General features: G+C 43.4%; 1 protein-coding gene across 14 annotated transcripts in view; it reads right to left on the bottom strand.

Moving 5' to 3' along the window:
- LOC113450252 (WW domain-containing adapter protein with coiled-coil-like) overlaps positions 1 to 16,567 on the bottom strand; it is a 137,048-nt gene that overhangs the window by 27,683 nt on the left and 92,798 nt on the right. For 12 of the 14 annotated variants that reach the window (XM_026721415.2, XM_087918924.1, XM_026721413.2 and 9 more), the window contains 4 exons: positions 14,376 to 14,618; positions 12,197 to 12,316; positions 2,868 to 2,998; positions 577 to 695 (listed from right to left, as the gene is read on the bottom strand). In XM_026721415.2, coding sequence (XP_026577200.1) covers positions 577 to 695; positions 2,868 to 2,998; positions 12,197 to 12,316; positions 14,376 to 14,618 — 613 coding nt within the window. The remainder of the gene's footprint in view (positions 1 to 576; positions 696 to 2,867; positions 2,999 to 12,196; positions 12,317 to 14,375; positions 14,619 to 16,567) is intronic. The other 2 variants (XM_087918919.1, XM_087918922.1) reach the window with 2 other exon arrangements.

Genomic DNA, 16,567 nt, shown 5'->3' with positions numbered 1-16,567 from the left:
CAGAAGTGTGATTGACTTGGAGTTACATTGTGTTGTTTAAGTGTTCCCTTTGTTTTTTTGAGCAGTGTATATTCTATTGCTTGGAAAACAACTGAAATGGTTCTTATAAATTTTATAACTCAGTGTACTTTCATTCTGTATTTTACAATTAGCAGTATTTGGGCTCAAGGTGGAAAATGTTTCTGGTTCAACAATCTGAATGTTTAATACACAACTATACACAGCACTTAGGCAAATGCATTTATTCAGGTCCAGCTTACCAGAGCCCTTGTGTTCTTTCAGCCAAATTGCATTATGTAAGAAAAACATTAAAAGATACTGGTGGTTAAATTGCAAATTTAGCAATATGACTAGTAGTTTGCAGAAGAGATATTTCTTCTTAAAATCAGAGTGACCCAGTTAAAATAAGGAAATATTAGAGCCACAATTATTACCTTTGCAATGTATAATTCAAAGTTTAATTTAAAAACCCTGTGCGTATGTGTAGATGAGAAAGCATGCCATTAAAATAAGCATCTATAATCAACATTTCTAGAGCAATTCATGGTGAAATAAACTCAACTAATTTAAATTTACCTTGAATGCTGAAGACTTCGAGGAGAAGCAGGTTCATGACCTTGTGGTTTCTCAGCAATCACAGGCTGCTGAGACACTAACTGCAAAACTGGTCCTTGCTTAATACCTGAAGTAGCAACCTGAAGTTCAAAATTTGATCAGAGATCAAGATTTGTTCAAACTGCTATAACCAACAGCTATAACCAATGGTATCTTGGAATTCATTAACCATTAACCTGCTCCTATGTGGACCTAATTTTGGCAACCATAGTTCAAAAAGAACAGTTACAAATTGAAACACATTTGGAGGACAGCTACTCTGAGGCACAGTTAATTAGCCCAATGGGTTAAAATTACAATGTTTAAGTTAGATATTAAATAGTAGGGAGGAATTTCTTGAATGTACAAGCTGTTAGTCAAGGGAAAAGTCGCTACATGAAATTGTGGCTTTTCCTTTGATGAAAGTTTTCATAAGAAAGGCTGGATGATCACCTCTCAAAGATACTCTAGTGCAGTGGTTCCCAAACTTTTACAGTCCACCGACCCCTTGGTGTTACAAACTCATCCTCAGTGCCCCCCCACCCAGGGGTGGGATTCAAATTTCTTAACCAGTTCTGTGGGCGTGGCCTAATTTGTGGGTGTGGCTTGGTCATGTGACTGGGTGGGCATGGCTTCGTGGTCACATGTCTAGGTGGGCGTGGCCAGGTGGACATGTGACTGGCAAACCAAACACAAGTGGTCCTCGCTTAATGGCCGGTTGCTTAGCAAGTGTTCTAATTTATGACTGACCTACCCAGAACTACTTGACCTGTTTTTAGAGTTTTGACAATCATACGCGCGCACGCACACACACACACACTCTTCTAAACCTGCTGGAGCAGGTGGTTGGACTAGTTATCTCATTTACTTTCTCCTCCCTCCCTCCCTTTCTTTCTTTCCTTTTTTCTTTCTTTCGGTCCCTTCCTTCCATCACCCCCTTTCTCTGTCTATCCCTTTTCTTCCTTTCTCTCTCCCTTTTTCTTTCTTTCCTTTTTCTCTTTCTTTTCTTTGTCTCTTCCTTCTCTTTCTCTCTCCCTCCCTCCATATATCCTATTCACTTTCTCCTCCTCCCTCCCTCCCTCTTTCTTTCCCTTCCTTCCATCCCCCTTTCTTTGTCTATCCCTTTTCTTCCTTTCTCTTCCTTTCTCTCTCCCCTTTTCTCTTTCCCTTTTATTTTGTCTCTTCCTCTCTCTCTTTCTATTTTCCTCTCTCTCTCTCTTTCTCTCTCTCTATCCCTTCCCTTCCTCCTTTGCTCTCTCCTCCTAAGCTGAGACCCACCTGAAACACTCTCTCTCTCTTCCAACAAGGTAGTCACCTGGCAGCGTCACTCGTGATGAGTCTCCCAGAGTCCCAGGGACCGGGCGTGATTGTCCGTTCACACCCAGTCCTGTGTTGCCAGGAAAAGCCAGCAGGCAAGGCTTCCGGGTCCAACAAAGGGGCTGCGGGTCCCTCTTTTGGGGAAAGGGCTGGGAACTTCAAGCGAGGCTGCAGCCTTGTCAACGGCAGGAGTTGCGGGAGAAGTGAGCTGCAGGAAAGGTGAACCAGCCAGGGCAGACCTGTCGCTACTTGGCTCCCTGCCAGCCCGCATCTCGTCAGCTGCTGGGGCTCGCGGGTCATGGCTGCTGAGGGGGAGTGCGGGAGGCAATCCGGAAGCATGAGGCTTATGCCGCCTGCATCGCCCCTCTGCCAGCCGCCCCCACCCTGAGCGTTTCAGACGAATGCGGGCCGCTGCTATGCAAGCTCCATGGGTGGAAGACCCACTCTCGCAAGGCTTGACTTGCATCATTCTCACAGCGGCAGCCCGCATTCAGCCAAAGTGTGCAGGCTGGTGGGGGGCAGAGGGAAGGGGTGGTAGGCAAGGGGCGATGTGGGAGGCATAGCATCATGGTCCCTGGTCGTCCCTCCCCACCCCGCCCCTAGCAGGCAAAGCCCAGCAGCTGCGGAGAATCCAGGTGGGACCCAAGCGGCAACGGGTCAGCCCTGGCTTGCTTTCCTCTCAGCCACCAGCAAGCCAGGCAAGTGGGGTGAGGGGGAAGCTGAATTGCGCCCTGCGAGGGGCCCACCTCCAGCACTCCTCTGCCGCCCCCCTGCCACACCCTTTGACTCTTACCACCCCCCTAAGTCATCCCACTGCCCCCCAGGGGGCGGTACCGCCCACTTTGGGAACCACTGTTCTAGTGGATTGTGCATTGACCTTCCAATTCTATGATTCTATGAAAATACTGGAGACTAGCAATAAACAGTTTTATTCTCACAATACATTAAAAACTTACCTTTGGCTGTGATGATACAGATTTCAAAGGAACTGTGTTAGTCTGAGGTGTGCTTATTTTTGGAGATACATATGATCTTGGTGATGAAGCATCTGACGTTAAAGACATTGGGGACTGATTAGATGACTGAGCTGTGAATAAAATCATGAGAGCATTTTAAAAGCCTATTGACTATTTTTAAAGGAACAGTATTCTTATGAGAGTTAAGTTTGCCAAGCTTATAAAAATAAGGTCAAATCTGTTATTACTGTATTAAAGAATGAAAATCTTACACTGACAAGGTACACAACAGCTATATGTGCCACCGTAATAACTAATATCTAGGAAGTACTAGACAACCCATGACCTGTTGAGTCACTATTTCAGAGAGATTTTCTTATCAGAAGGAATCAGAGCATCAAAAACCTTCTTTTCTTCCTTCCTTCCTTGCTCCTCCCTCCCTCAAATTCTTGATTTCTCCATTTACTTTGCTTGTAAAAAGCTAGCAGGGAGACAGTCAGTGGGGAATCCAGCAGGAAGTTGCAATCCAAGGCTGCTGACAGGTGAGGGAGCAAGGGTATACATGGGGGAGCAGGTCAAGAAAGAGGTTGGGGCTATGTGAGAGGTGCCACATGGGTTGGGAAGGGTGTGTGGGGTGCACAAAGGGTGCTGCATAGATCAGGGAAGGTGCAGGGGGGCAGAATAGGCTGGTAGAACATATAGGAGAATGGCATGGGCTGAGAAGGGTTCATTCCACCCTCCCCTTTGAAGCAGACAGGTAAGTGGCTGCTGCTGGATGGGGGAGTGAGGGATTGCAAGACTGGCTGGGAAACTGTCATGGAATGTTGAAAGTGAAGCTCATGTGACTGCAGCAGCAGCCAACAGCACTAAAGCAGCCACAACTTTCCCAAATTCCTTCAGAGTCATGTGTCCTGGATTTTGGACACATTCCGTAAGTAAGCCCATTTCAATTACCTTGGTTGAAAAATCGTTGCCCTATAGTGCATCATTTTGCCCAGTTAAAGATCATGACAATGAGTGTTTTAGTAGTACATAAGTAACTTGTTTTCAACAGCCTTTTTTTGGAACTGAGAAGTCCATAAATTGCAGCAAATAAATAAGTAAACAAATGCATGCTCTGATCTAGGGTTAGCTTCCTATGGGAACCAATTCCATAGCTTTATAATCTAAAAAACTAAGGACTGCACACAACATAAATGTCAAATTTCTCCTTGCATACATAAGTTAACAAACTGTATTTAGATAGAACAGATATTATTTATTTTTCCATTTCTGAACTGCTCATCTCCCTCAAAGAGGGACCCTGGGGGTGTACAATAAAACAACCTGTGCTCAAACATTGAACCATAAGCAGTGTGTACCAAGACTGAAGAATATATGTTAACTGTCAGATTGCGAACTCTGACAGGTTATGGGCCCAGTCCAGAGAGAAGGCCAGAGTGACTAGAGAAACCAGAGAGAAGAGAAACCCAGTGAGAGCTTGCACTAGAGTCAGAGGGGCTGTGCATCGTGGTTTGTTAGGGGTTGGTGCTTGTAATGGAAACAAGCAACATGGCTTCGGTCAGAGTAATGGGAGGAGGTTTCGTGGTGTCTCTGCTGAATGAGACAAACTACCTCTCCTGGAGTGTAAAGATGGAGAAGTACCTGAGAAGGGAGGAATTGTGGACGCTAGTTACTAATCCACCAGCAGTCCTGGATGATGGGGACTGAAGAAGAAATGAAAAGGCATTAGCCAGCATAATCCTGAGTTTGGAAGACAGTCAGCTGATACATGTGAGGGGTCTCCAGTCTGTGAAAGAGTGATGGGAGGCGTTGTGCAGTGTGTATGTATGTTAGAGAAACTGCGGGCAGTAAAGTGACAAGGAGACTGTATAAAGCACAACTGAAGCTGGGGGAGAGCATGTCCATACATCTGCAGGCGATGAGAAAGACATTCCTGGAGTTAGAGGAAAGAGGAATGACATTTACCGAGTCCCACAAGGTATATGTGGTGCTCAGTTCATTGGACACTTCATGGGACGTTCTTGTGATAAGCTTAGAGTCCATGCAAGAGAGGGACTTAACCATGGCATATTTGACTGGCTGATTGTTGGAAGAAGAACAGAAACAGCTTGAAAGACAACTAGGAAAGGAAGGAGATAATGCTCAGCATAGGCCAACATCTGCAACATCCCAGGATGCCGGCAGAGCAGCTGAGAATGTTTACACAGTGAAGCTGTGCTACACATGTGGTTCTACAGAGCATCTCCAAAGACGCTGCCCTGAGAGGAGAAACAGAGGAGCAGCAAGACAAGGGTGTAGGGCTACTCAACACACAAGGAGTGGTTCTTCATCATCATTTTATTCCCTGGCAGCAACAGTGTCTGGGCGAGTCAGCATATTGCAAATAACTCACAAAGGTTTTCTGGCTTGAGACCACCTAAGTAAACATTTGTTAGTTTGGCCAATGGTCAATGGTCTGCTGTTAAAGGGGAAGGTATGTACCTGAGATAGGAGAAACATTAGACAATGTCTTATATGTACCAAACCTAGATCATAACCTGTTGAGTGTTTCCAGGTTAGACAGTCATGGGTATGGAATACTATTTGCAGGAGGACAATACTCCCTCAGGAAAGGTGGAAGAATTCGTGCACGAGGGGTTAAGCAGGATGGTCTGTACATTCTAGGAAGGCAGGAGAATGGTTGTGCATGAACACTTATGAACACTCGCACACATGACAACTGCGTACATTTATGGCACAGGAGATTGGGGCATGCGAGTTGCAGAGTACTGCAGAAAATGCCAGACCTAGCTGAGGGGCATAAGCCAAAGCCAAAGCAGTGCAAGATGTACTTAGATTGCACTGTTTGTAAGGAGTCAAAGTCCAGGGTGTATCCTGTGAGTAAGAAAAACTCAAGGCAAACTAACAGAGTTATGAGACCTGAAAGGTGTAATAAAGGTATACCTTCTGAGTGGTTCACTGAAAGTGGGGTTAGAGTAGGTAGTATTCGTAATGAACCCTGTAAGTACCAAGAGATACGAACATGGTCATTGTCTAAGGAAAAAGAGGAAGCCGAAGCTAAAGAGAATGCCAGGCAGACAGATAAACCAAACTGAGGAAACTGAGCTAGTGAAAAGGGAAAGTGAAGGTATTCAGCGAAGAGATGGTGAACAGGATGTAATGAAAAATAATGAGACAGAGTGTACAGAGTCATTAAAAAAATGAAATTAGGAGCACTTCCAGCAGCAGTAGTAATGATACTAGTAGTGTTTGTAGCAGTGAGAATAGAAACCAAAGCAGGAGGCGAGGACAATAGAAATAGGGTTGATCATGAATATGTTAAAGCATTCAGCTATTCAGCTTTAAAGGAGAGGAGTGCCAGGGAAATACTTTAAGAGCTGACCCACTGCTGTAATGCTGATGGAATGGTAGGAATGAGTCAGCAGGGTTATTTGACTGTTACCACTTTAAGAGTCTGTATTGTAAGAGAGGCCCTGTTGGGATGTATCTCCCTCTCCTGTGTGTGCTTCCCGTGTTGTGATTGTTTGACCTTTGCCTAGTAGGTGTATGTATATTCTTTTGTAGAGATATACTACTATTATAACAAACCTCTGGTTTGATGTTATTGTTCCTGGGTTGTCTCACATAGTTACATAGTGCGCGCTCTTTCATTAACTATGGGCACAGACCTGAAATGTGTGTTCTGGGCAGAAGTGCTGGAAAGTAGAAAAAGGGGAAGGCCATGGTTAGTTCTGATGGGGTTAAGGGTAGGTGTTGAAAGGGGGGCTTCAGGTTGCCTTCTGCTTCCTCTGTTTATCTTGATCTAAGAATTTCCAGGAACACTTCTCAACTAGTGTATTTGAATTTATCTCTAGTTTTGATGCAAACCAAACATTAGAGTATATGGAGTGAGATAAATGTGATTAAGATGCATTTAATTCTAAGGTTAATTTACATTTTGAGAAGCCTTCCTGTATTTATTCTATCATATTATTGTAAACACACTTATAGGAAACAGAACACATTTGGCAAGTTTTCTGTAAGATTTTCATTGTGCAAATTACAATCAGCTGTTGGGAAGACAGATTTTAAACTTCAGCTTATCACTGGGCATTTTGACTTTGATCATTGGCTGGAATAAAGGAACTTCAGAATTCAGCTGTTTGGATTTCAGAGTTACTATTTGACCTATTGGAATCCTGGCAAGCACTGGGATTCCTGTACTTAATTCTATAAGGTATGTATGGAAAATATTGACCCATTTATGAAAATCTTATACTATTAGATAATCCCAGTTTAAGTATACTGGATTTTTTTAAATGGGTGGATTAAGATGGAGCTCTTACATTATTATTACTAGGCATCAGCTCAGCCCTGTGGAAGCTATTTTAACACACCTGTCATACTGAACAAATCTGATTTGCCCCTCAAGAGTGCTTCTTGCTATTTTATTGAAATATTTGTTGTTTGATCTAGTTGGAACAGATGTTATTACTTAAGTTTCTAATTTTGGAGAAATGAGCCGTGATTTCTAAAGTTAAATCTTTTTAAGAAAATTGAAGAAACTGATAGTAATAAGGTATCTGGAATAATAAGTTTAAATGTCCTGGTAAACCTGTGGAGAATAGCTTTAAATATTTTTCTATGATCTTAAAATGAGATTAATACGAAGATTGCTAAATCAGATACAATCGTTTATATATGCTGGCCTAAAAGATGGACATTTATTCACATGGTTGAATCAGTTCTAACTGCCATACTCAGGACTGGAATAAATAGGATAAATAAGGCTCTGAATAAATTTTTCTGTGTTAATTATGGCTATATTCCTAGCATTTGATATTATGAAAATATGCAGAATTATGGGTTTTGGGGGCTGACTAAAAGAATGTCCATACAACATTGGAAAGCTGAATGTATAACTGATTTGCAGCAATAAATCATTGTTGTATTTGTCTACATTTAAATTAGACTTTGTGTGTGTATGCTTCTTTTGCCAAAATAACGAGGAAACCTTTAAATGAAAAAGTCAAAATGTTTTGAAGTTATTCTGTTTATGTGACTTTCCAGGACTCTTTATTCTTTAAATAAATATCAGTTACTAAACTTAAAGTGTTGCATATACCGTATGTATACAAGTAATCCTCAGTTAACAACCATTCATTCAGTGACCATTCAAAGTTGCAATGGCACTGAATGAGTGGTATTTATGACTGGTCCTTAAAGTTCCAGCTGTTGCTGCACCCCCAGTTACAGGATCATGATCTGGGCACTTGGGCAACTGGCTCACACTTATGATGGTCACAGCGTCCAATGGTAATGTCACCATTTGTGACCTTTCTTATCAACTTCCCACAAGCAAATTCAAATGAGAGGCCAGCAAGGAATGTTAAGTCACTCCAGCCTTTTCTCCTGAGGAATCCCACTATGGTGTATGAGATCTCAGGGATCTTTTACTCCATAGAGCACATTCATTCTGCAGCACGCTCTCCCCAACACACCTGCACTTATGCAGCACAACAGTGACACCTCCCAGAACACACTCAACACAGCAACCCTACACCTCATTCCATAGTGCTCACCTAGCCACAATCCTGCTTGTGAGCTGCCCCAAACTTGCAACTTCCTGCCAGCTTTCCCACTGACTTTGCTGATGGGAATGTGGCAGGAAGTCACAAGTTGTGGTCACTTAATGACCTGCAATCCTCACTTAACAGTGGTGAACAGAGATAGCTGGGATTCCTGTTGCTAAATCAGGGAACACGTGATATAGCACTTTATGACTATGCTTAGCAATTACTGTCCCAATTACTGTCATTAAGCAAATACTACTTGTAGGTTGACTTCTGTTAGATTAATATAATTACCCAATCCAAGGTACTATAAACATCTGAAAATGTATATGTATTTTCTGTAGTGCATAAACAGTAACTTTAAATTGCATATACCACTGAACAGATATGACCTTCACATACAATCAGCCCTTTGAGGTAATGCAGACCAAGACACCAAACTTATGAATACTACTACCGTGTTTCTCAGAAAATAAGGCTGGGCCTTATTTTCTTTTGAACTCCCCAAAAATGGCTAGGCCATCTTTTCGGGGTGACTTAATTTCTCCACCCTCCGCACACCCTTGCCTAGAGTGCCCCACGCTTCGCCACCAGCTGCTCCTAATGGCCGATCATGGCGGAGCGTGAAGGGCTCCCTACCCCCACCAAGCGCCTTTGCTGCAGCCCCGGGTATGGTGTTGGCTGCAGGCCGGGTCAGAGGGCGGGTGGCAGCGGCATGGATGTCGGCCTCAGCGGGCCACTTTGCACTGCTGCCGCTTCCTCCGCCGTCACTTTCCCTTCTGCCCTCGCTGCAGCTTATGCCGCGTTCGGACTGCTGCCATTGGGCAAGGCTGGAGTCTGTGCTGGACATCGCGGTGCAGCGGTAGCAGAGAAGTGGCCCTTCCAGTGGGTGGAGGAATGGTTTGAGCGCATTCCTCCGCCGGCAGGGTTTCAGCCACTTCTCTGGCGGGGGAGCCACCTCTGTAGCTTCCACAGTTCCCGCCAGCAGTGGCGCCTTTCTCGCCAGCGCCGTCTCCAACAACAGTGGTAGCTGCAGAGGGACAGGCCCAGCTGCCAACAAGAACCGCCTTCCCTCCTGCAGGGTCATCGTTTTGCTTGACGGCAGCTGTGTTGACAACATCTTGCAAGTCGGTGAGTCATTTGGGCTTCGGTGGGTGAAAGAGGCGGCAGGTGGGTGATGCTATCCTTTCTCTCCCCCGCCTCATTTTGCTTCCCACCCCAGAGCTTCGGTCACGGTCTCATCCCCTGTACAGTCAGGCGCTCTCCTCTTGCTCCTGCTGCCCGAACCCCCCACCCCCAGTGGACCTTTTCCCCTCTTTAAGTTTTCTTTACTCCCATTCCCTCCGTCAGTTCCCTAAGAATACAGACTGGCCGGGCAGCTTCCTCCCCACCCCTCCTGGTAGTTTTAAAAGGGAACCATCAATCAATTTTGCCCTTCAAGCAGAGGCAACCCTTCCAATCCAAACATAAGAGAAAGGGAATCATCCTACAGACCCTTAGCACCAAGCTTCCCAGAGGATTCACCCCCTTAAATGCACTCCCCACCTTCAACTCCTTGAAGGGCAGAAACAGGATGGAAATCCACCTCCTGGATTTCTCCTGGCAAATCCCAAAGACACTCTTCCCTCTCTCCCTCCTTCTTTCCTTGCCAAGCTTCATAGAGGATTCTCCCAAAGGATTCACCCCAAAGGAGGTGCTGCCGCCGTCAAGCAAAGTGATGCCCCTGCAGGAGGGCAGCTGGTTCTCGTCGGCAGCGGGGTCTGTCCCACCGCTGCTACTGTTGTTGGAGACGGCACTGGCGAGAGAGGCGCCACCGCCGGCGGGAAGCATGGAAGCTACAGAGGCGGCTCCCCCGCCTGAGAAGCAGCTGAAACGCTGCCGGCAGAGGAATGCACTTGAACCATTCCTCCACCCACTGGAAGGGCCACTTCTCCACTACCGCTGTGCGACGATGCCCAGCATGGACTCCGGCCTCTGCATCTTGCCCAATGGCAGCAGTCCAAATGCGGCATAAGCCACGGTGAGGGCAGAAGGGAAAGCGACGGCGGTGGAAGCAGCAGTGGTGCCAAAGTGGCCCACTGCCAAGGCTAACATCCACGCCGCTGCCCGCCCTCTGACCCATCTTGCACCCGGCATGGTAGGTCTGCAGCAAAGGCACTTAGCGGGGGTAGGGAGCTCTCTGTGTTCCGCCATGATCAGCCACTGGAGCGGCTGGTGGCGAGGCATGGCTGCCTGTGGGCCGCTCCTAACAGCAAGTCCCCCCCCCCGGCCTTCACCCCCATTTCGCATATTTTAAATAGTCCTAAATTTGGGGGAGGGGCTTAATTTCACCTCACGCCTAGAAAACATGCTGGGCCTTCCTATTAGGGGGGGCGTATTGTTGGAAAAACATGGTATTACTTTTATTATAAAGTTATAGTAACAGAATTTTGCAAGTCTGAATGTGCCTCTCTCTTCCCTGCCTTTTATGTCTATGGAGATTCTCAGTCATCTAGTTCATGGTTGTCCCAAAGGTGCTTTTTCTAGAGGCAATTGGACTTGGTTTTTCTTAGAAGATGTTTCGCTTCTCATCCAAGAAGTTTCTTCAGTTCTGTCTGATGGTGGGGAATGGAAGGATTTATAAGTAACCATCTGTATACAAGGAATATAAATCCTTTCATTCCCCACCACCCAGTCAGAGCTGAAGATGCTTCTTCGATTAGAAGTGAAACATCTTCTAAGAAAAACAAAGCCCAGTTGCCTCTTGAAAAAACACTTTTGGGACAACCCTGCCTTTTACATTCCAGAGAACTAGGGAGGGTCAACTCTGAGATGCTTGCTCAAATTACATTCCTGCTTTGGACTCAGATTTCGCTTATTTGACCATTGTCTAGGTTGCATCTGTTCCTCCTGTCTCAAGGTTGCTAGCACAGTCCATTACACATACAGAGCAAACCTTGATTTGAATATTAAGTGGATTTCTAATGATAGCCAAGAATACACTTATTGTGCAGACCCAATACATGAGATCCACATCTTCACAAGTAGGTGTGCCTATTGGACACACAGAGATTACCCAACCTGTCCCTGTTAAAAAAAAAAGTCTGGTCCTTTTAAAACCAGGGGCAAAACTTCAGAAGCTGTGAACTGAGGATGAGAAAACCAGAGGCCTGTATTCCACAGCCTCCAATTAACATTTGGGAATTTCCAAGAAGTTGGAAGAATAGTCCAGCTAACTGTTTTCTTAGCAGTTTTCAGATGTGGTTTGCCGCTACCCTTCTCCCTAGAGCTGAGAACATTCGACTAGCCCAAAGTTATCAGCTTGCTTTGTGCCTAAGGCAGGACCAGGATTCACAACCTCCTAGTTTCTAGCCTTTACATCAAACAGTTTATTGTCAGCTTTATTATAAGTGTTCCCTGTCAAAATACTATGTGAAACAAAAAAAATATGCTAAAAGGTAATGATATAGTAATATAATCACAAATGCAAAACAAGCCAATTTGGCAAATGGTAACTTAGTTGTTGGTAGATAATTAGCAGGGTAATCATTGGACAAAATCCTTGCACAAAATTTTACAATTTCATCTTTTCTGTGTCTGAATATATTTATGCTTGATGGTATAAAACATATTTATCACTTCCTACAACCTGACTCAGATAAACATACATACACACAAACAGGGTTTGTCTGGAAAGTAATGTTTCATTATTTTGCTAGTTATAGTTCATTAGCCAAACTCTCATAAAATACAAGGCAACTTTACAAAGAGGGCAAGAAGAAACTTCCAAATTACCTTGTGTGGAAAGCTGTGTTGCTTGTGTAATCAGGGAACTTATATTAAAAGATGGTCCAGCAGTGAGAATTTTATGAAGAATAGACTGCAGAGAAGCTTGTGTCACAGCAGCTGTAAGAACTAATATACATATAAAGATTCCCTAAACTGAAGCAAGTTAGTGTTTTGGACTCTCCTTCTGAAAGTTTCAGTATGAATGACATTAATAGTTTCTTCTTGAAAATGTCGGATTGGTCTCTCAAGCCAGTAAGAGATAACTTGCTCTGCTTCTCCCTCCTGTTATCTTCACTATAACATGGTATCATCTACCTCACTACTCTTCATGTAACATCATTACAATTGTTACTAGGATTCATTAGAGTTTTCAGAAGAATGCAAATACAGGAAGTCCTTGGTTAATGACCACTCGTTCAGTGACCATTCAAAGTTACAGTAGCACTGAACAAGTAGTATTTATGACTAGCTTTTGAATTTGTGGCCATTGCAGCACCCCTATGGTTATGTGATTGCAATTCATGCACTGATGTACAAATATGACAGCTGCAGAGTCCCACAGTCACATGATAGCAGTAACACTTAGACTTATATACCACTTCATAGTGCTTTAGAGCCCTCTCTAAGCAGTTTAGAGTCAGCATATTGCCCTCAACAATCTGGGTCCTCATTTTACCGACCTCGGAAGGATGGAAGGCTGAGTCAATCTTGAGCCACTCAGAATCAAACTCTTGGAGTGAGCAGTGAGTTAGCCTGCAGTACTGCATTCTAACCACTGTCCCACCACAGCTCTTCAAATGTTGTTAGGCATTCATGATGCATGAATGCCTGCAACAGTCAAATGATTTCCAGTTACAGCATTCACTGCCAGCTTCCAACAAGCAACGTCAATGGGAAAGTTGGTAGGAAGTTGCAAGCTGCAGTCATGTGATGTTGCATTTAACAGTGCATATTTTACTTAACTACTGCAACTGGAACTGCTGTCGTAAGTCAATGCAGTTGCCATTTTTTTTGCTTTACAACCACATTGCTCAGTGACAGAATTTCTGGTCCAAATTATGGTTGTTAACTGAGGACTACCTGTATCTGTACTCAGAAATAAGCCCTACTGAAAACAATGGAATTTACTCCCAGGTAAATGAGTACAATTGCAATCTCTTAATTTATGAAATGAAAATATTGGTATCAAATTTTCATTTTTAAAAATTTTATTTCATGACCAAGTTTTCTATTAAACTGATTTCAAACAACCCACTGTATAAAGAAAATGTACAAAACATTTTACAATTCAAAGTTAAAAAAACTAGACCTGGTTTTAGCAAAGATAACAGATCCACACATCGAATACATGAGGTTCTTACCCCAACCTCAGTGAAGGAAAAGGGTATTTGTAAAAAGAGAAAGTAATACATAAGTAGTATTTCCACACTTCCTGATTCTTCTTTACAGATGCTTCTCTCTGGACTATTTTAAAGTTATGCGCTCTCAGTCATTCTCTGAGTACAAAGGTCAGTTAACAAAATGATCCCAGGACCTCCCCAATGAGGAAAAAATATTTGGGGATCTTTTTAGTTTGGAAGAAAGGTGACTAAAGAGAACACAATAAAGGTGTATAAAATCACTAAAAAGTCAATAAAATGGACAGGATGATTTTTTTTCTCATAAAAAAATAGGACTGGTTCATCCAATGACACTGAGAAGGTTATGCAAAACTGGCAAAATAATGTGCAGCAAAATAAAATCTATAGAATTCCTTAATATATCTTGTGAGGGTTACTAGTTTGGATGGCTTTAAAAAGATATTAGATAGTTCATGGAGGACAGGCTTAAGAAGCTACTAATTGTGAAGGTATTGCTAGCAAATGTGAGAAGCAAAATAGTAGCTGTGCATAGAACCTTGGTTATTTTTATGTTCTAAGATGGATGCTAAGTCTTTAAGAGGAAAGAACGGAAAGAGGTGTTTTCTGTAAGACAATTAACAATAGAATTCAACTTTCTGTTCCCTTTCCCACAACACCTCTTACCAGACATTACAGAGCACCCTCTTAAGAAATACAGATAATTAACCAAAAATTGTCTTTTACAAACTTCTTACAATATATTCCATTTTTAATACTCTTATCTTCTTATAAAAGTAAAATTTCCCAATCAATACATTTGGATAATTTAAAAAAACTCAACCTACCTTCATTTATTTTGGATATATCTATGCTAGAATTATTAAGCTGCAAGGTGGCTTGAAGAGCAGGTAGTAACTGTCGAAGGAGATTGGGGTCCTGAAGTAATGGAGGAATTGGTGATTGTGAAACAGGTGAAACAGGGACAGTAGAAGCAGATGAAGCTGGTGCAGAAGGTAGATTTAATCCAGAAGCAGATGGTGTAGGAGTTGTACATGAGTGGGATACAGACTTGTCCATAGACAAAGGTTCTGAAAATGAAAGAAAAGTTGTTTTCCCCCAAAAAAAACCCCTACTGTTCTCACCTACCATACATCAGTTACAGGAGGGCTGGAAATTGAATCTCCACCCCTTCATAAGGTATCATCAGAAGGGTTTTACGGAAATAAAGTTGATTCCATGAAATATGACCTCCTGTCACCATTTGTTTCTTCTGCTCCTCATCTGAACACTGAAAGGAAATAATGCTCTGGGGAGACAGGGTGTATAAAAATATTTTGAAAGATTATCAGTTTTCCTTCTACTTATTCTAAAATTATTATATAACTGAACTTCCATTTCCCAAAGCAGTTGACCAAAGAGATTGCTATAGAGTAAAATTCAACATAAAACATACATTGGATGACAGCAAATTATACGAGTAGAAAGCAGTAACAATGTAATTTGGATAGTAGCATCAAGGAACAGCAACATCTATAGACAAAATCAACTGATGCAGAACAAACACTTGTTTGATAAGAGTATCAAAGCTTTCAGAATAGATAACAATATGAACCAACTAATGGTCAAGCCAAATTGGCACTAGATCAAGAGACAACAGAATTGGGGGGCGGGTGGGCCTGGATTTAGGTATCTTGTGGGAATGTAGGAACTCCAAACTGATCTGCTTGAACCTGCCCTCGGGCTAAGTCTCATCATCTCCTAATCAGCGGTCGCCAACCAGTGGGCCTCGGCCCACTGGTGGTCCATAAAAAATTTTGGTGATCCACAGAGAAATGTCACCCCCAGAGCACCCCCCAAAAGCAATTAATCCAGGCTGCGCCGCCCACATGGCCTGCGGGAACCCTCCACGCCCACTTACTCCTTACCTGGCAAACTTGCCTGCTAAATTGCTATTTTTCCTTTTTCCAACCATCAGCTGTTCTGCTGTGCTGGGAGATTTAGATTAGCTAGAAAGCAGGAAATCGTTGGATTTCTTGCTTTCTAGCTAATCTTTAGATCTTCGGCTCTGCTTTTAAGCTTTTAAGCAGAGCCGAACCTTCCTTAGGACTGAAGCATCTATTTGTCAGTGCAGACTTAGGTAGCCGATGGCAGATCAATCAATCTCTGAATTAATCTGTGAGCAACTCAATCTGCCTGCCTGCTTTGGGGTAAAAGTTGCTCTTTTTTTATAAAAAAAAACCAATATTTACATACATGGTATGTTGTGAGTTAATTTTGTGAGCTTGCTTGCAAGCAAATTTTATGTGACAGGGTCAGGTAGCCAATGTCACAGATATCTGAATGAATCTGTGATTCTGTGAGCAACTCAATCTGCCTGCCTGCTTTGCCTGATTTTGGGTAAAAGTTGCTCTTTTTTAATAAAAAATCCAATATTTATATAAATATTTATACTATTTACATCTAAGCCATGCCCAGCCAGTCACATGACCACCAAGCCACACCCACAAATTAGGCCACGCCCACAGAACTGGCTAAGAAATTTGAATCCCACCCCTGCCTCTGTGTGTTTGTGTGAGAGAGAGAGAGAGGAAGAGGGAGAGGTTAGATCAGATCTCTCTCTCTCTCTCTTCCACTGTCAGTCAAAATTCATATTAGTGGTCCCTGGGATTTAAAATTATGAGTTTGGTGGTCCCTGAGGTCCAAAAGCTTGGTGACCCCTGTCTTACATAGGTCCCCCTCCAACATGGCCTCTTTGAAGCTGCTCTCCTCCTCATGCAGTCTCTTTAAAGTCAAGAGTTTTCCTGGGATCTTGGCAAGGATGGGAGCGAAGCAGTCTCAAAGGAATCTTCCTTCCTCACTTATGAAGCAGCTGGTGAGCCAGGTGGCAGTTGGTGAAACACAGAAACAGTGTTAGACAGTCCCCTCCCCTGCCCAGGAGTTGAAGGCAAGAGGTAGAAGGCCCATGGTAAGCAGGTGCCCCACCTCCACCTGAAGTGATCCAGGGATGCTGGTTAACTCCTTCATTGGGTGGTGCAGA

Source organism: Pseudonaja textilis, unplaced genomic scaffold, assembly GCF_049901715.1.
Source record: "Pseudonaja textilis isolate UNSWEBS1 unplaced genomic scaffold, rPseTex1.2 PTEXSCF22, whole genome shotgun sequence".
In the NCBI taxonomy this organism is placed as follows: Eukaryota; Metazoa; Chordata; class Lepidosauria; order Squamata; family Elapidae; genus Pseudonaja; species Pseudonaja textilis.
This window is presented reverse-complemented; position numbering and strand designations above follow the sequence as displayed.